The 19,199-nt window shown below is 54.4% G+C and overlaps 3 protein-coding genes across 4 annotated transcripts in view; 2 read left to right on the forward strand and 1 right to left on the reverse strand.

Annotated features, from left to right (window-relative positions):
- Positions 1-9,455, reverse strand: part of LOC120872184 (galactoside 2-alpha-L-fucosyltransferase SEC1) — a 28,586-nt gene extending 19,131 nt beyond the window's left edge. For both annotated transcript variants that reach the window (XM_040252381.1, XM_040252380.1), the window contains exon 1: positions 8,025-9,455. The gene's annotated coding sequence lies outside the window, so the exon portion shown is untranslated. The remainder of the gene's footprint in view (positions 1-8,024) is intronic.
- Positions 6,256-12,411, forward strand: CA11 (carbonic anhydrase 11). The gene is made up of 9 exons (XM_040252382.1): positions 6,256-6,823; positions 6,911-6,985; positions 7,751-7,893; positions 9,712-9,897; positions 10,482-10,577; positions 10,725-10,797; positions 10,908-11,062; positions 11,324-11,489; positions 12,283-12,411. The coding sequence occupies exons 1-9, from the start codon at positions 6,757-6,759 to the stop codon at positions 12,306-12,308; spliced, it is 987 nt and encodes a 328-aa protein (XP_040108316.1). The 5' UTR covers positions 6,256-6,756; the 3' UTR covers positions 12,309-12,411.
- Positions 12,412-12,498: 87 nt separating this feature from the next.
- LOC120872186 (D-box binding PAR bZIP transcription factor) lies at positions 12,499-19,176 on the forward strand. Its single transcript, XM_040252384.1, has 4 exons — positions 12,499-13,561; positions 14,437-14,847; positions 16,367-16,578; positions 18,699-19,176. Exons 1-4 carry the CDS (start codon positions 13,423-13,425, stop codon positions 18,912-18,914), a joined length of 978 nt encoding a protein of 325 aa, XP_040108318.1. The 5' UTR covers positions 12,499-13,422; the 3' UTR covers positions 18,915-19,176.
- The last annotated feature ends 23 nt before the right edge of the window (positions 19,177-19,199 follow it).

A 19,199-nucleotide genomic window follows, 5' to 3' on the forward strand; every position in this document is an offset into this window, starting at 1 on the left:
ATATTATGAGGATTAAATGAATTAACATGTGTCTATAGGGCTACCCCAGTGGCTCAGTGGTTAAGAATCTGCCCGTAATACAGGAGACACAGGAGATGTGGGTTTGATCCCTGGGTTGGGAAGATTCTCTGGAGGAGGAAATGGCAACCCACTCCAGTATTCTTGCCTGGAGAATTCTGTTGCCAGAGGAGCCTGACAGGCTACAGTCCATGGAGTCACAAAGAGTCAGACATGAATGAAGTTGACTGAGCATGCGTGAACATCTAAGGACTTCCCTGGTGGTCCAGTGGCTAAGACTCCGAGTTCCCAATGCAGATGGCCTGGGTTTGGCCCCTGGTCAGGGAACTAGATTCCACATGCCACAACTAAAGATCTCTCATGCCACAACCAAGATCAAAGAGCTCAAGTGCTGCAACTAAGACCTGGCTCTGCCAAATAAATAAATAAATACTTAATTTTTAAAAAGATGTGTACGCAATGAGCTTAAAATAGTGTCTGCACAGAGTAAGAGCTTTTGGAGTTTGTTTTCATGATTTAAACACCTGGTGGCCAGACATTCCCCAGGAGAGGTGAACCCAGAAGGTGAGATCACAGGTCAGGAGGATTTTTGCTGAGCTCCCCTGGGGAGTGGGAGTTGAGAGCTGGGGCAGGAAGGGCTGTGGGAACCACCCAGGCTCAGAGTCCTGTCCCGGCTGCCTCCCACCCAGGGGCCGGGGAGGTAGGAGATGAAAGTGAGGAACAGGGCTAGCCCCATATGTTCCTTATGACCCAAACTTTGTTCCCAGCGCCCAAGACGAATAGGCGTGAAATCCACATCTGGGCCGCACCTCCGGCCTGGCCATTCCCTCCCGCCTCTGGGCGCTGAGCCCAGTCTGTCTTGTTGCTGTAATGAGGGCAGCACAGGTGGCTTCCAGAACTCAGAAGAGGCCCCTTGCCTTCCACAGCATCGTTGTCGGCTTCCTGGAAGAGCAGACTCCTAAAATGTGTGTGAGCTGAGGACGAGTTTGCCCAGCAGAGGAGGTAGAAAGAAAGGCCAAGTTAGAAGTTACAGTTGTAATGACTAGCCGTCTGGGCTCTGAATCCAGCAATCTGGGTTCAAATCTCAGTGGAACCTGCATTCCTTGCTTTCTCCATGGACAGAGGAGCCTGGCGGGCTATAGTCCATGGGGTTGCAAAGGATCAGACATGACTGAGCGGCTACAATTTCACACTTTCACACTTTCAGGAAGTCACAGTTGGTGCAAAGGTCCAGAAGCCAGAGGGCCCAGTATGGTCAGAGAAGAGATCTGAGACTGGAATAAGCAGTAACCAGGACATATGGGGCCTCTAAGACCAGACTGATGGCCTGAGTTTTTCCCCCAGGGGCACTGGAGAGCGGTGGGAAATTTATGAGCAGAGGAGGGGCAGGGTCAGCCCTGCATGAGCAACAGACATGATATGGACAATTGTAGAGGTGGCTGGGTTCACTGGGTGAGCCCAGAGAAGGCCCTGAACCCAGACTGCAAGTTGGGTTCTCAGAGGAAGTAACATCAGAGGTAGGTTTTGAAGAACAGAGGAAGGAATTGGTCATGACTAGAAAGGCAGAGAGTCGAGGAATTTGTCCAGGGGTGCTGGGGAGATACGGGATGACTGTGACTTGAGGAGAGGCAAGGTCACCTCTGGACATAGAAGACTCCTCTGGGATCCCTAGAGGGTAGACTGGAGGGGCAGGGAGACTGGGGTGGGGGAGGGGTTGGAGAGAGGATCCAGGTGGGAAAAGTGCCAGGGCTGGGCTTTTAGGGACAGAAAGAGGGTCAGAAAAATGTCACCTACACTGGGAAGACTTCATCTTACCCCCATATAAGAAAAAATTTCTCTTAGCCATTTCTTTTCTTTGTCTAATTAATTAATTAATTTGACTATGCCCGGTCTTTCTTAGTTGCGGCATGCAAACTCTTGGTTGCGGCATGTAGGATCTACATGCATGCATTGGGAGTTCAGAGTCTTAGTCTTAGCCGCTGGACCACCAGGGACGTCCCCTCTGCCTCTGTCTTCACAATACTATCTCCTCTGTCTAAAATCCCCCTCTGCCTTTCTTTTCTCCTTCTTTTGAAATTGAAGTGTAGTTGATTAACAATATTGTGCTAGTTTCAAGTGTGCACAAAATGATTCTGTTTTGAAAAGGGGGGTGATAGAGGGTGAGATGATGGTTGGATGGTATCATCAACTCATGGAAAGGACACAAGTTTAAGCAAACTCTGGCAGATGGTGACGGACAGGGAAGCCTGGTGTGCTGCAGTCCATGGAATGGCAAACAGTCAGACGTGACTGAGCAACTGAACAACTATATATATATATATGTATGTGTATATATATACTTCTTCCCGATTCTTTTCCATTATAGTTTATTAGAAGATATTGAATAGGGACTTCCCTGGTGGTCCAGTGGTTAAGACTCTGCACTTCTAATGCAAAGGACATGGGTTCAGTCCCTAGTCTGGGAACTGGGATCCTACATGCCTTGCAGCCCAACCAAGAAAAAAAAAATATATGTATTGAATATAGTTCCCTGTCCTATACAGTAGAGCCCTGTTGTTTATCTATGTCTTTATTTTAAAAGAACATATGTAATTGGATTTAGGGTCCACCCAGATAATATGGGATGATCTGATCTCAAGATCACCATCTTAGTTACAACTGCAAAGACCCTTTTGCCAAATAAGGTCCTATTTACAGGTTTCAGGGAGATGTGTCTCTTTTGGGGGGGGATGGGGGGCACCAGTCAACGCATGACATCTTGGGTGAGTCACTTTCCTCTCTGAGCCTCAGGGGTTCTATCTGTATAATGGGGCTAATACCAACTCCCACCTGAAGGGGTAACTTTGAGGGTTAACAAAACCTAAAGAGTGCATGGTCCAGCTCCAGTGTCTAGGAAACCCTCAGTCAGAGTGGCTGCCATTTCTTGCTGATGGATTTTTTCCATCAGGGCTGGGTTCTTCTGCCAGTCTCTTTCTGCCACTTCCCCATTTCTCTGCACATATGTCTCCGTCATAATTTCTCCATCCTTCTTTGTTTCCTGCCTGTGCCATTTGGGGCAAGTCACTTATGCCCCTTGAGGCTTGGTTTCCTCATCTGTCATATGGGATAATAACTTCCTCCTTGTCATAAAGAGACTGTGTGATTACACGAGTGAGTCCTTAGAAAGTGCTCAGAACTTTGCCTGGTATTTAGCAGGTGCTTTACCTGCTAGCTGCTGTCACTGTAATTATTATTATTATTATTATCATCATCATTATTATTACTGCTACTACTGTTTTGGTTTCCTTTATCTTGCCTCTGTCTTCCCCCTCTCAACACATTCCTGCCTTTCTGAATAAGTGCCTCACCAACCTCTAAGCCTTGAGAGTCTTTGAAAGTCTATCTCTCTCCCTCTGTCTCTCTTCCTCTCCCTACTTATGATGAGTTTATTTTACTTTATTTTTTATTTTGGGGGGCCACGTCATGTGGCATGCAGGATCTTAGTTCCCCAATCAGGGATCAAACCCACAGCTGCTGCAGTGGAAGTGCAGTCTTAACCACTGGACTGCTAGGGAAGTCCCTTTGTGATGGTTTTGAAAGAAGCCCACATTCTTTGATATCCCTCTGTTCAAGAGGAGGAGCTCAATCTCTTTCTCTTTGTTTTTGTTTTCCTAAGGGACCCAGTGCAGCCAAAATAAATAACATTTTAGGAGGAAAAAAAAAAAGCATCAATCCCTTTCCCTTTGAATGTGGGCTAGACTGAGCAGCTCACCTCCAATGAATACACATCCACAGCTTCCCTAGTGGCTCAGGCAGTAAAGAATCCACCTGCAATGCAGGAGACGAGTTCGATTCTTGGGTTGGGAAGATCCCCTGGAGAATGGAACAGCTACCCACTCCAGCATTCTGGCCTGGAGAATTCTATGGACTGTACAGTTCATGGGATCGCAGAGTCAGACACGACTGAGCAACTTTCACTTCCAATGAACAGAATAAAGAAGTGATGGTGCTAGGAATTCCCTGGTGGTCTAGTGGTTAGGACTCAGCACTTTCACTGCTGGGGCCTGGGTTCAGTACCTGGTCAGGGAACTGGGATCCTGCAGGCTAAGTAGCATGGCCAATACACAAATAAAAGTGATGGTGTGTGATTTTGGACATAGGTTACATAAGACACTGCTGTCTCTCCAGTCACTCGCTCTGAAGGGGAGCCAGTAGCTGTGTTGTGACCCAAGCACTCCTATGGAGAGGCTCATATGGTGAGTGTTAGAGTTCACAAGGGGCTCAAGGCGTATAATTAAAATATTGCCACTGTGACTTCATCTCTTGTTTGTCAGGTCACCAAAAAGGGCCATATTTTAACTATAACTATATATATATATGGGCTTCCCTTGTGGGTAAAGAATCCGCCGGCAATACGGGAAACCTGGGTTTGATCCCTGGGTTGGGGAGATCCCCTGGAGAAGGGAACAGCTACCCACTCCAGTACTCTGACCTGGAGAATTCCATGGGCTCTACAGTCCATGGGGTCGAAAAGAGTCAGACATGACTGAGCAACTTTCACCCACATGAGACCCTTGTGAACCCTAACGTTGAGCAGCTGAGGCCTCTTGCCAAGGGCCGTGTAGGTGAGCTTGAAAGTAGTCTTCCAGCCCCGGTCAAGAGTTCGGATGACTGCAGCCCTGGCCCATAGCCTATTGCCCCTTCATGAGAGACTGAGTTCTCTGTTGTTATCAGAGCCAGATCCACCCAACTAAACTGCTCCACGGTTCCCACCCCTCAGAAACTGGGACAATAAATATGTGTAGCTCTAGGCCACAGAGTTTCAGGGTAATTTGCCATGTGACAACAGATCATAAATACACATTGCTTTCTTGTGACCTCCAGCTCTCCCAGGCATGTCTGTCTTTCTCCATCACAGTGCTTGCATGTCCATTTCCAATTTTCTGTCTATGAATGCCTCTGTCTTTTTCAACCCTCTTTAGTCTTATCCTTCCTATCAGTTGATCTGTTTCTGGGTCTCTCTCCCCCTACCTGGGTCTCTGTCTCTGTTGATACCTCTTCCTCTTCATGAGGGTCTCTCTTTACAGGTGTGCATGGGTGTCTGCCTCTTTCTCTCTGTCCTCGCCTCTCTCTGCTGCTTTCTCCAGGCGTGTGTTTCTATGTCTATCTTCAGATCTTGTCTCCTGTTTCTGTCTCTCCCTGCACACCTCCTGCCTGGAGTCTTGCTCTTCCATCGCGAACCTGCTGTTTGAGGCACGTGCCCGCACTCTCTCTCTCTGTGGGTCTCTGCTTCTAAGTTTGTGTGTCTATGTCTTTCTCTCTGTGTATCTCTTTCTCTGCCTCCATCTGTATCTGTCTCATTTTGTATTTTTTCTCCCCCAGTCATTTGCGGGGCCGGGCGGGTGGGGGGGGGGGGCGGTGGATCTATCTCTGCCTCCTCTGTGTATCAGTTTCTGGATCTCTTTCATTCAAGGTATGGAAGTCTGTCTGTCTCTCCTGCCGCCATCTCCCCCTGCCCAAACCCGCAGCCGCCCCACCCTGTCCTCTCTTCTCTACCCTGCATCTCCCTCCGCCCTATCTCTCCGTACTGATCTCAGGCTCGCCTTCCCTTCCCCAGCCTCCACAGTTCCCTGCCCTCACCTCTGCTCTCTCTTCTCTGCCTTCCCGGCTCCACCTCCTGCCTGCCTCTCTCTCCAAGTCTCTGCCTCCCTCTCCTGGTCAGCCGCCCACACCGCACTCAAGTCTCCCAGGGGATCCCCTAGCCGAGTTAAGGGAGCCCCTGGCGGAGGCCCGAGTGATGCACTGGGCGGGGGGCTGCAGGCAGTGATGCAGGCTCCAACCTGGGTCCCCGTAAGCTGGGGGAACCCCTGATCCTCTGGGGCCAGCAGCTCTGGGCACGGAGACCTCGAGGACTCTCCCAGCTCCACCTTAAGCGCCCCCCCTTCCCTCTTCTGCGGAGGATGGAAACTGCCAGCTCTTGGGCCCCAGGTGTCCGGGCCACCCCCACCCCCAAAGCCCCAGTGCATCTGGGAGCTGGGGATCAGCCCCCCAATGACCCCTCCATCCTGCCCCTTGGGCGCCCCTACTCCATCCACACCAGCCCGAAGAGGAGGGTTCTCTGCTGTGAGAGCCCCCACCCCCACCCCCAAACAACGACAGAAAAATTAAATAACTGCAAGAGAGAGAAGAGAGGGAGGGGCAGGAGGGAGGAAGGGAGGAGAGAGACAGAGAAACAGAAGAGGCAGGAGAGGAGGAGGTGGGGAGGGAGAGAGGAGCTGGAGGCTGAGAGGGAGAGAGTGAGGAGGAGAAGAAGGGGAGAAGGGAGAAGGGAGAGGCAGGGACCGAGAAGGAAGGGAGGGAGGAGGAGGTTAGGGAAGCAGGATGGAGGGATGGAGTTAGGGGGCTTGGAAGAGCTTTTAATGAAAAGGGATCGAAGAAGGGGGGTGTGCATCAGGAACCCAGAGGGAACCCGAGGGAGAAGCAGAAGGCAGAGAGAGGAGTAGGAAGATCGGGAGGTAGAGCGAGCCTGGAGGGTTCGGGAAAAGAAAGGGGAGGCAAAGCGAGGGAGAGCAGGAGAGAGGAGAGGGGTGGGGGTCCCAGATCCCGGCTGCCTCGGCAACTGGGGAACTGGGGCTCCCTGCAGGGAGGAGCGGAAGGCTGGGAGTCCTGGGAGGGGTTAGGGTTCCACAAAGAGGGGGGAGAAGCTGAGAGAGGGCCGGCCGGGACACTGGGAAGGGGTCACCCCGAGGCCTTTTGGGGATGGGGGCTGCACCTCGTCTGAGCGTCCCTCGGGTGTTGGTACTCTGGGCCGCACTGGGAGCGGCAGGTAAGGCCTGGGGGTTGGGGCAGGAGCCCCTGAGGGAGGGGTGGGGTGGGGCGCCAAGGAGAGGGGTGCAGGCTGCTCTCTCCCCAGCTCACATCGGACCCGCACCTGACCCAGAGGACTGGTGGAGCTACAAGGATAATCTCCAGGGAAACTTCGTGCCAGGTGCAGCCGGGGCGGGGACTCTGGAGTCTGGGCTGCCGGGCGCTTTCTTCCTGAGATCCAGAATTCCTCTCCTTCCCGCCCGCCCTCCCCACGCCCCAGACCCGAGAGTCCCAGCCCCTTCCTCCCTCCCTCAGGAGGCCCAGTTTCTGAACCCGAGTGGCTCAGCCTGGGACATTATACATGCGCATTTCAAGTAGTGAGTGGGAGTGACTGGAAGGTAAGAGAGTGTGGGGGTGGAAGAGTGTGTGTGTGTTTCCTGGGATAGAGGCAGGTAGGTCCTGGCTCTTGCTGAGAACCAGAGGTTCAGTGGCCCCGTTCCCCCGCCTCCTCCTGCCCTCTCTTGCAACTCCTTCTTCCTACTTCATTCATTATCCGGCTGTGGGACAAGGAGACTGAAAGAACTACAACTCCCATGACCTCTGGGGCAGGCAGGCAGTGAATGGGCTGTTTGGCCGTCCCGAGGCCTGCTGGGAGTTGTAGTTTCTTCCCCCAATGACAGTTTAAGATAGGTTTGATCAAAGAGACTTAGAGGTGTTAGGGCGGTAAGGGGGAGGGGGTCCTTAAGAAACGCCTCCAAGATTCTTCTAGGATACCAGGATTCTGGATCCCAGCCCCCTCCTCCCTCAGAGCCAGGAGTCCAGATTCCCAGCCCTTCCTCTCCTGGGATCCAGGAATCCAGACGACAGCCTTCGTAGCGGGTCCCAGTCTAGGGGTCCAGTCCTTATTTCTGACTTCCTTTTCTCCCTACCCCACCTCGGCTCCCAGGACCTCCCTTCTGGGGCCTGGTGAACGCAGCCTGGAGTCTCTGTGCCGTGGGGAAGCGTCAGAGCCCCGTGGATGTGGAGCTGAAGAGGGTCCTCTATGACCCCTTTTTGCCCCCTTTGAGACTCAGCACCGGGGGAGAGAAGGTAGGGAGCCTGGTGGGAGGGGTTACCGAATCTACTGGGGCGGGGCCTGAGTGGGCATGGGGGGTGGAGCTTTGAGTTGGGAGGCTAGCCTTGGGGGAGGAAGTCTACTCCGTGGAGAGGAGGCTACTTACACTCGCAAATGATCACCAAATCTTCCCTCCGCAGACATGGCTCCTAGTCTTCCCCTCTCCTAGAAGCAATGGTAAAACAGATCGTCTCCTGGGCCAGGCACTGTTTTCAAACTTGATGAATCCTCTAATCTTCACAGCACCATTAAATAGGTGCTATTATTGTCCTTATTTTATGGATGCAGAAACTGAGGCACAGAGAGGTTAAGTTACTTACCTGGGGTCACACAGCCAGAGAGTGCCAGGGCTGGGATTCAGACCTCGGCAGCGTGGTTCCAGAATCCACACTCTTGCCCGCTTTGCAATATTATTTCTTTGGCACTCTCCGGTCACCCAGCCAAAAGTCTCAGAGCTTCCCCATCCCATTTCCTCCCTCACTTCCGTTTCCATCCTTTCCTTTTCTAGTTTTCCTGCTAAATAGCATTTCATTTCTTGTCCCTCCACTGGCCTCACCATCATCTTGCATTGGGATTGATGCTATAGCATCTTTGCTGGCCTGCTTCTCTGCCTCCTGCAACCCATTCTCCATCCCATAGATAGAGAGATGTTTAAAAACACAAACTGGATCATACCACTCTCTCCTACTCAAAATCTTTCTTTTAGGATAAGTAATGACAGCATACACTTACACAGCACTTAGCGTGTGCCTGGTACTCTGCCAAATGTGTTATATCTATTCAATTATTTAAATAAAAACAAAAAATACACCATCATTGCCCACAAGGCTCTGCACCACCCGGTTCGTATCACCACACTCTCCTTTGCTTACTGGGCTCTGGTCCCAGGCCTCTTCACTGTTATTGAAATAGGCCACCTCAGGGCCTTTGCACAGACTGTTCCTCCTTCTGGAATACCTTTCTCCTTGCTCCTTGCAAATAACCCCTCCTTATCCTTCAGGTCACCATTCAAATGTCACTTCCTCTTGGAAGCCATTCCTGACACCCCACCCCTACTCCATTCTCTGGGTTTCCTTTTTTTTTTTTTTTTTGCGTGCTGCTTGCAACTTCTTAGTTCCTCAACGTGGGATTGACACCCAGGCCCTTGGAGTGGGAGCACAGGAGTCCTAACCACTGGACTGCCAGAGAATTCCCTGGGTTTTCCATTTATTAGAACTCCCAGTGCTCCTCGGTGTGGGCATAGGATGTAATTAATTAAGCTTTTACTTATATGATTCAGTATTTATTGTTTCTCCTTCATTCGAACAGACGCTCCATGAGCCCCAGAGTTTTTGTCTACTTGCTCATGGCTCTCTCCCTGACATCCATGGCACATAGTAGCAGCTCAATAAATACTTGTTAATTAAATTCACCACTATTGAGCACCTACCAAGGTTCAGCCCAGACCCTGGAAAGACATTAGTGTTCAAACCATTCAGTTCAGTTCAGTCGCTCAGTCGTGTCAGACTCTTGTGACCACATGGACTGCAGCACACCAGGCCTCCCTGTCCATCACCAACTCCCGGAGTTTACCCAAACTCATGTCCATTGAGTCGGTGATGCCATCCAACCATCTCATCCTCTGTTGTCCCCTTCTCCTCCCGCCTTCAATCTTTCCCAGCATCAGGGTCTTTTCCAATGTTCAAACTATGCTGAATGATTAAATGGATATTGGCTGTGGGAAATGTATGAATGGAAAACAGTCGGGAAAAGATTTCTCTGCATTCCCATGACTGCCTTTACCTCCCCTACAGCTCCGTGGAACTCTGTACAACACCGGTCGCCATGTCTCCTTCCTTCCTGCACCCCGGCCTGTGGTTAATGTGTCTGGGGGGCCCCTCCTTTATAGCCACCGACTCAGTGAACTGCGGCTGCTATTTGGAGCACGTGACGGAGCTGGCTCTGAACACCAGATCAACCATCAGGGTTTCTCTGCTGAGGTGATGGCCGCTGACCTCTGACCCTTGACCTTCACTCTAAGTCAACCAAATTCCTCCCACCTCCTGCATGCATGCTCAGATGCTCAATCATGTCTGACTCTGCAACCCCATGGACGGTAGCCCACCAGGCTCCTCTGTCCAAGGGATCCTCCCTGCAAGAATACCGGAGGGGGGTGCCATTTCCTCTTCCAGGGGATCTTCCCGACTCAGGGATCAAACCCACATCTCCTGCACTGGCAGGTGGATTCTTCACCACTAGCGCCACCTGGGAAGCCCTCCAATCACCTCACCCTCCTCTTTTTTTTTCCTTTAAAATTTTATTTATTTTTTTAAGGATAATTGCTTTACAGAATTTGGTTGTTTTCTGTGGAACATCAGTGTGATTCAGCCATAGTCACCCTCCTTTTCATGCCTCATCGCATCTTCCTCCATAGAATCCACAGCCTGCCCCACCCCCCCCCCCCCCGCCCCCGACCTCATGAGCACTAATCCTTAACCTGACTTGGAATCCCAAAGTTGCTCCCATTGCCCACTCTGCCCTCCCCTTCTTCCGGAGGACCCCACTCTCTGTGCTTCCCTCCTAGGTGCAGCTCATTCACTTCAACCAAGAACTCTATGGGAACCTCAGTGCCGCCACCCGGGGCCCCAATGGCCTGGCCATTCTCAGCCTCTTTGTCAATGTGAGCCCAGGGAGGGAGGGAAGGTCTGGACCTGGGGTCTGAGAAGAGGGAACTAGGAAGCCCAGTGTCTGGGGTCCTAGTGGAGGAAGGGCTTGGGGACGCTTGGATTTCTGGGTTCCTCTCTCCTCACTGCATACCTCCACACAGGTGGCTGGTAGCTCAAACCCGTTCCTCAGCCGCCTCCTTAACCGTGACACCATCACCCGCATCTCCTATAAGAGTAAGTCCCTGGGCACTGGGAGGGTGCGGGGGGTGGATGGGGGATGGCTTATGCACATAGGGAAGTTCAGCAGGGGCACCCCTCTTCACTCTGACCTGATATTCCTGCAGATGATGCCTACTTTCTTCAAGACCTGAGCCTGGAGCTCCTGTTCCCCGAGTCCTTTGGCTTCATCACCTATCAGGGCTCTCTCAGCACCCCACCCTGCTCGGAGACTGTTACCTGGATCCTCATTGACAGGGCCCTCAATATCACCTCCCTCCAGGTGACCCTGTCAGCCCATTCCCCGCCCCCCCGCCATCCCCCAACCCGCTCCTTGGCCTGGGTGTCCCCTAGCCTCACCTACCTTTCTACCCTCGCTTGACAGGGACCTGGAGGGAATTCGAGGGTCCGACCTCCCTGGGGCTGTAGGGGGCGGAGTTGATCAAGACTCCGCCCACTCGCCTCCAGGGGCGGGGCTTTCTGCCCGCTGCCTCTAGAGCCATTCATTCCTCACTCCCAGTTTCCCACCCCGCTTCCGTGGCAGATGCATTCCCTGAGACTTCTGAGCCAGAATCCTCCGTCCCAGATCTTCCAGAGCCTCAGCGGTAACGGCCGGCCCCTGCAGCCCTTGGCCCACAGGGCCTTGAGGGGCAACAGGGACCCCCGGCACCCCGAGAGGCGCTGCCGAGGCCCCAACTACCGCCTGCATGGTATGATGCAGTCTGCAACCCCTTCCACGTCTTGGTCTAACCCACCTATGTGTCTCCCCTTGATGTTTCAATATGATGCAGTCCAACTCCTCCCTTGCTGCTTCTGTGTGACCCAGCCTCCTGAACTCTCCCTCGCTCTTTCTCCCTTTGTGTCAAAGTGGTACAGCCCACGTTCCTGTCATAGACCATTGCAGGTCCGTGATTTGCTGTTCTTCACTGCTTGCAACTTGCAACTCGCTGTATAACCCGAGCCCCCTGGTTTCCTTGTGGTACGATCCTGTACTGGTCCATGGTTCTTGTAACTAGGGCTTTCCGAAATGGTACAGCCCAGATCCTTTCCCCTGTTTTCATGTGGTACAACCCTATACTGTTCCATAATCTGGCACGTCCCTTACTGGAAAAAAAAAAAAAAAACGTGGTACACTCCCCTTCTCCCCCTGCTGCCTCCTCGTGGTTCAGTCCCGTGATCTAGTCCACCTCACTGGCTTCTCAACATGGTACAGCCCAGACCGCCCCATGAATACCTTCACGTAGTTCAGCCTAATGCTGAAACTGGATGTCCCTATCCCACCCTCCTGCTGCCCCGCTATGGTTCAGCCCAGTGCCAGGCAACCTGGCCATTTCCCCCAGCTTCTCAACCTGGTACATTCCGATTCCCCCCTTTGCAGCCTCCCTGTGGTAGAGCCCCGCCTGGCCCACACCCACCCGCCCCCTACCCGCCCCTTGCACGCCCTCTGCAAGGTCCATCCTATCTTGCCCTAAACTAACGTCCTCTACCCGTGTCATCTTACAGTGGATGGTGTCCCCCATGGTCTCTGAGACTCCCCATCGAGGACTGCGCCTGCCTTTCCCAAGCCTCCCCACGAGGGGAGGGGAGTCACCCCCAAAACAAAGCTATTAAAGGGACAGAATACTTCCTGTATCTCAGTGGTCTCATTCTAGGCACGGCGGGGAAACATTTGGGTACTAAAGAATAGTAGCCTTCTAGAAACCATCTGCCTTTTCCTAAACCCCACTAATCGGTTTTTTGGCTTCCGGGTTCCAGAAAGAGTTTCTTGGATGTGTGGCTCCTTTAAGCAGCGCTTCTCCCCTCCCACCCAATTACCCACCCTCCTGGGCAGGCAGCACGCGCAGAGCCATGTGCTTCCCCCTCCAGTCTGCCTCATTGGCCCGAACTGGGTCACGGTCCCGCCCCCAGAGCCATCTCCCATTGGGTAAATGTAGGTCAGGGTCCCGCCTCCCTCCAAAAGGCAAGGTAACTTCACGCTCTGAGCCCCTCTCTCGCACTTCTGGGCCTTGACGGATCCAGGGGTCCCATTGGCTGTGCGTCTCGAGGGGTCAGGACGCGATTGGCTCGCGCTTTCAGCTGGAGGGAGGCACGCGGCTGGGGTGCAAGGCCAGAGTCGGGTGGGGGCTGAGAGGAGGGGTGCGCTCTGTGGCGTCGGGTGTTTTGGTTTGGCTTTTTTTTTTTTTTTTCCGCGAAAGAAGTTTGCTTTGGCCACGCCTCAAGGCAGCCGCCTCCCTCTGCCCTCTCCCCCGGCGGTCCGCGCACACCTCTCGGTGCAGATTGCAAAGCTCCTTCCTTGGGGAGAGCTCCAGATTTTGCAAGAGCCAGGCTCGCCCACCCTGTAGAAGGAGCGCCTTGTGTCCCCCTGAACTCTCAGTTGCAAAGAGCCGGCCGCCTGATTTGATCACCCCCTCACCCAGACTGTATGCTCTTCTGGGACCCTCTTGAGTTGCACGTTTCTGCACCGAGGACTGCAAATCCCCGTCGCTCCTAGGATTTGCAGTATTCTGGATACTGGAGGCTTGCAAGCTACGCTCGCCCGCCTCTGGGCAGACACTTGCCCGAACCATCGGAGTGTGCCGCTGACTGGCAAGCCAGCTGTTCGCCTCTCCATGAATCCGTGAGCCTGCGGGCAGGTGCCGGGCGATGGCGCGGCCTGTGAGCGACAGGACCCCGGCCCCCCTGCTGCTGGGCAGCCCGACTGGAGCCCCCCCAGGTGGGGGAGCGCTGCTTGGGCTGCGAAGCCTTCTACAGGGGACCAGCAAGCCCAAAGAGCCAACTAGCTGTGAGTTCTAGCCCCCATCTCACCCAACTCAGACACCGTACTCCCTTAGGGACTCAAGTGCGGGGAGGGTCCCCAGCTACCTTCTAAGTGCCAAGAGTCCATCCTCTTTAAATACTTAAAGTCCAACCTTTAAATACCCCAATATTTAGATGTTTAGAGCCCTAGCTCACAGGACCCAAAGGTACCTCATGTCAGTCCACCCCGAGGACTCAAGACTCTAGGCCCCAGCCCCGTCTTCCTTTTGGTTCCGAGCGCCTGGACCTCTGGGGTCCAGGGAGAAGGGAGGGGGTGTGTCGAAGGCTCACACGGTTGTTACACGGGCTTGGGCGGGGCCTCCTGGGGTCACATGGAGTCTAGGGATGAGGAATGTGCCCCAGGAATAGAGCCCCTTCCTGCCCCCTTAAAGAGTGTGGAGGCGGGGAGAAGGGGGTATTGTGCGCCGGGTGTGTGTGGAGGAGCTGGGGGAGGGGGTTGTAGATTACAGAGTTGTCATTTTTTTCTCTCACCTGCCCAACCCTCCACCTACCTCTGTCTGAACTCCGCTCCCCTTCCTGGGTCTCTGTCCCCATCCCTCTTTGCATCCCTGTCCTCTGATCTTTCTGAGTCTCCCCCCATCTCCTGGTTCACCGTCCCCGTCTCTGTTCTTGCTTTCTGGGTTTCTCTCCCTCTCTGAGCCTCTATCTCCTCCTGTCTCTGGGTCCTTGCTCTCGTTCTCCGGTCTCTCTCCCACCTCCTTTCTGTGTCCCCGCTCTCTGGATCTCTGCGGTGCGAGGATCTATCCCCTTGTTCCTCGCGTTTCTCTCCACTCGGAGTTGATTCTTCATCTCTATCTTCCTCTTCCTCCCCACCCTGCTCTCTCTTTCCCTGGCCTGCAGGTCTCCTGAAGGAAAAGGAGCGCAAGGCGCCCCCGCCAGCAGCAACAGTCCCCGGGCCGGGCCTGGAGACGGCGGGCCCAGCGGATGCTTCAGCTGGGGCGGTGGTGGGCGGCGGGTCCCCGAGGGGACGCCCGGGGGCTGCGCCCGGCCCGGGTTTGTTGGCGCCGCTACTGTGGGAGCGGACACTGCCGTTCGGCGACGTGGAGTACGTGGACCTCGACGCTTTCCTGCTGGAGCACGGGCTCCCTCCCAGCCCGCCACCCCCGGGCGGCCCGTCGCCAGCGCCCTCACCGGTGCGCAGTCCCGCACCCTCCCCGGGGCCCGGCTCCTGCGGCTCGGCCTCCCCTCGCTCTTCGCCCGGGCACGCCCCCGCCCGGGCTGCTCTCGGGGCCGCCGGCGGCCACCGCGCAGGTGCGACTGCGGGGGCGAGGCAGGGCCCCGGTTGGGCGGGGCTTGGGCTCCAGGGGGCGGGGCTGTGCCACAAGGGTTTGGGACAGTGGGACTGAAGCTGTATGCCCGAGGTCCGTGACCCCTAATCGGGAGACGTCGAGGGAGGTGTCCAGATTTTGTGTTTCCTAATTAGACCAGGGAACTGGGTCTCCCGGACCTATAGGAGATGAGGGACCTGGGACCCCAAGTTCCAGGAAGCCTGCCCAGTGGTGAGGTCGTGTGAACTTTTATGTGGGAGGTGAGGACAAAGGGTCTGGATACTCGAGATCCCAGAACACCGAAGTTATTTACCGGAGTTTATTCTGGACTGCGCCCTAGAATCTGGGCCCGGAATCGGTGCAGCTGGGGTAGGGCCGGAGCTCCTAGGCCCTCTGCGAGCGAGAAAGACAAGGGCCGGCTACAGACGCACAGACGTGTCTCTCCAGGACAAAAGGGACTGGCGGCCCTGCTTCCTCTGTCCCCCTAGTGGAGAGAGGCGGGCGCCCCGGATCCCAGGAGTCCTTCAGAAGGGATCGTCATCCTAGGTCTTTCATTGACTGGGGCAAGGACTGAGCTTTCTATATTCCTGCAAGAGGTGCCCTGGGGTCCCAAAATCGTGCTTATCCCAGTGGCGAGAATGTCTGAGACTTGGGGATATAGAGGGGGGCCGTCCTCGAGTGTTCCCTAGAGAGCAGAGGGGCCTTGAGGTTGACAGCTGAGACCCCAGGGAGCAAGAGGAAACGTGTGCAGCCTGGGGTTGCCACTGGAGGACAGCGGGTCGGGAATTCCTGGACACACCTGATCCTGGCCCTGACCTCCCCGCAGGACTAAGGCCCTCCCCTTCCCAGCCGCACATTCCCGCGCCACGTGAGTCCTCCTCCCTGCTCCGTGCTTCGCGCACGCGCGATCACGAGGGAGAGGGCGGGACTGGAGAAACGTGAGGGCGCCCGCGGCGGCGGGGCTGGGGGGTGGGGTGGGGGCGGGAAGCAGGCGCCAGCACGTGACTCGGCCCTGAACCTGTGTCCTCAGTTGGCCCCGCTGGCTCTCTCTTAAAGATACAGGCAGCCTTTACGCTTGAACCAACCTCATAATGCTTTCTCACTCTTCGGACTTAATGACTCTTAAGAAGCTAACTTGAAGTGTCATCAGGACACTTTTCCCTGGGATCTAGGTTTTGGTCGGGGATTCAGTTAAGAAGGGTAGGACTGTAGGAAAGAAGCTAACTCTAAAGTCCTGAGGCTTTTAGAAGCAATGATCCAGGTTCTTGTGCTACTTAGGGCAAGTCACCTAGGACTGGGCCTTGGTTTTCCTGTGTGACAAGCGGGAGTTGGTTTCATGATTGCTAAGCATCTTTGTGGCTTAGGGAATCTTCATATTTTATATTAGGGAGGTTAATCCCTGGTGGGCTTTATGTTTGACCCCATAAAGACCTTCCTTGCTAGCCTCTGGGGAACCCCCTTCCCCAAATACGCTCTCAGGTAGCACATTCTGTTTCCCCAAGGCCTGACCTCTCGGGACACACCCAGCCCTGTGGACCCAGATACGGTGGAGGTGCTGATGACCTTTGAGCCTGACCCAGCAGATTTAGCCCTGTCCAGCATTCCCGGCCATGAGACCTTTGACCCTCGGAGACACCGCTTCTCCGAAGAGGAACTCAAGCCCCAGCCAATCATGAAGAAGGCGAGGAAGATCCAGGTGCCAGAGGAGCAGAAGGTGAGCTTTGCTGGGTGTGGGACACAGGTTTGTGCATGCTGGCCCCACATCCTGGGATGGCCCTCCCTTCACAGTCAGACCTGGGTTTCTCACCGGGATTAGCACTCACATTCTTCACACCTACAGCCAAGGAGCATGGGCAGCTGCACGGGGCGGTGGGGGGCGGGGGAGCGGCCAGAGGTTTGGGCTTGAGATTTGTGAAAAGGAAATCATTATGGGACTCAGACTCAGCCAGCCCTGCTGGGACTGGTTTTACAGGATTGGAGTTTCTATCAATTGGACCCAAAACCCTCACTGTGGCAGGCTTCAGGGTCTACTAGTCACTACAGTTGCTAAGGATAGCATCCCTTTGGAATGGGGTATCAGCTTGTTTCTTCTGAGCCGCCAGCTTGGCTGGGGTTGGTCCTTTAATCTCTGGTTTGGGGTATCCTTCAGGGCAATAGGGCTTCCCTGGTAACTCAGACAGTAAAGAACCCGCCTGCAGTATAGGAGACCTGGGTTTGATCCCTGGGTTGGGAATATTCCCCTGAAGGGAATGGCTACCCACTCCAGTATTCTTCCCTGGCAAATTCCATAGACAGAGGAGCCTAGCAGGCTACAGTCCATGGGGCCTCAAAGTGTTGGACACAAGTGAGCGACTTTCACTTTTTCAGGGCAATTGCATTCTGCCTAGGATGAAGACTTTGCCAGCCCCTCTAGGCCTCAGGTTCTCATTTGCAGCCAGGGCCACATTCCGATTTGAGGTATTTGGGGCAGTAACTGCATCTCTCTAGCACTCTGTCTTTGCCAGGCCTGGGGTGTTCCCTAACAAGGGGTACCTGGGCCTGGTCTCACAAGACCTTGCCATGTCCTTGTGTAAGACACAACTACTGGAACCAGTGAGTGAGGGCGTGTGTGTGTGTGCGAAGTCACTTCAGTCATGTCTAATTCTTTGTGACCCTATGGACTGTAGCCCGCCAGGCTCCTCTGTCTGTGGGATTCTCCAGGCAAGAATACTGGAGTGGGTTGCCACGCCCTCCTCCAGGGGATCTTCCCGACCCAGGGGTTGAACCCATGTCTCTTAGGTCTCCTGCACTGGCAAACAGGTTCTTTATCCCCAGCACCACTGGGGAAGCCTAGTGAGTACTGGCCTGTAAACCAAATCTAGACCAGGGCTCTGTTGTTAGGAACTGGATTTGCCCTAGCAAGCAGGGACTAGGCTTTAATGGAATGAGGTTGGAAGGACATCTTTCAGAGCTCTGGGTGGTCCTTGTTACTAAGGAGTGGTCCTCCCTCACAGTCAAATTCAAGGACTGGAGAACTCTAAACATATTGTGGGAAGGTCTCGGGACAGACCTTTTTGCACCCAGGGCCTGTTGGGAGGAGGCAACTCCCTGGCCTCTATGCAAAGCCAGTGGTTCAGAGGGACTTCCCTGGCAGTCCAGTGGTTAAGACACCGAGCTCCCAACACAGAGGGCACAGTTTTGGTTCCTGGTTGGCGAACTAAGATCCTGCATGCTGCACTGTGTGGCCAAAAACAAGACAATAATTGAGCCAGTGCATCAGAAACTGGCTGTGTTCATTGGGACCACTTATACCTCACTTTTGTTTGCTGAGGAGGGATAAGATCGCCTTGGCAACCAGGTCAGAAGGGCCCAGCTCTGAGAGGTTTTTATGGGACACCAAACCCCATCACTAGGAAGCCCAGCAACCAGGATCTGAAAAGGTGATCTATAGGGCTTTTCACTAGGAGACACCCTCAGGCCCTGAAGGCCTTGTTGCTAGGGAACCAGTATCCTTAGCAAACCTGGGAGCTAACTGCAGGCCTTTTGTCAAGTGAGAAGAGCTTGGGTCTGCTTTGCACAGTGGAGACTATAAAGCTCAGTTGCTTAAGGTAAGAGGCTATCTCCTGCCTTAGCTGTTGCTATGGGTCCACTTTCCTTAGCAACAAGGGCCCTAGAAGGCCAGACCCTTGGGTACTCATCCATCCACTGGAGACCTGGTATCCTTTGGGCTCCACTGCTGGCCGATAAGCAGGCCCCTGGGGCAGTGGGGGCTCTCTTAGCTGTAGTTTGGTCCCAGAAGGCACAAGCAAAGCTGTTCCTCCCCGTCTGGACCTCAGTGCTTTCCTGCCCACCCAGGACGAGAAATACTGGAGCCGACGGTACAAGAATAACGAGGCAGCCAAGCGGTCCCGCGACGCCCGGAGGCTCAAGGAGAACCAGATATCGGTGCGGGCGGCCTTCCTGGAGAAGGAGAACGCCCTGCTGCGGCAGGAGGTGGTGGCCGTGCGCCAGGAGCTGTCCCACTACCGCGCTGTGCTGTCCCGATACCAGGCCCAGCACGGAGCCCTGTGAGGCCGCCCCCACCCCCAGGCGGAGCTCTCCTCTGCCTCGCTCAGACTTGTGCCCTGACACCCTCTTCCCTTCCCTACCCTGTGGCCCATGGGTGGGCCAGCTGGGTGCCCCAGGGACGTGATGATGCAGATAAATACATTTATATTTTTAAGAAAAAGCGAGCCTCCCCGCTCCCTCACAGGGGCGGGGAGGGTCCTCAGTGTGTCCCCCATCCTCCCACCGCCTCCGTTAACACAATCCTGAATAAATCTTGAGAACCCCAGAGCCAGCTGTCGTGGGGGAGGA

The sequence above is a fragment of the Oryx dammah genome, unplaced genomic scaffold (genome assembly GCF_014754425.2).
Source record: "Oryx dammah isolate SB20612 unplaced genomic scaffold, SCBI_Odam_1.1 HiC_scaffold_13, whole genome shotgun sequence".
In the NCBI taxonomy this organism is placed as follows: Eukaryota; Metazoa; Chordata; class Mammalia; order Artiodactyla; family Bovidae; genus Oryx; species Oryx dammah.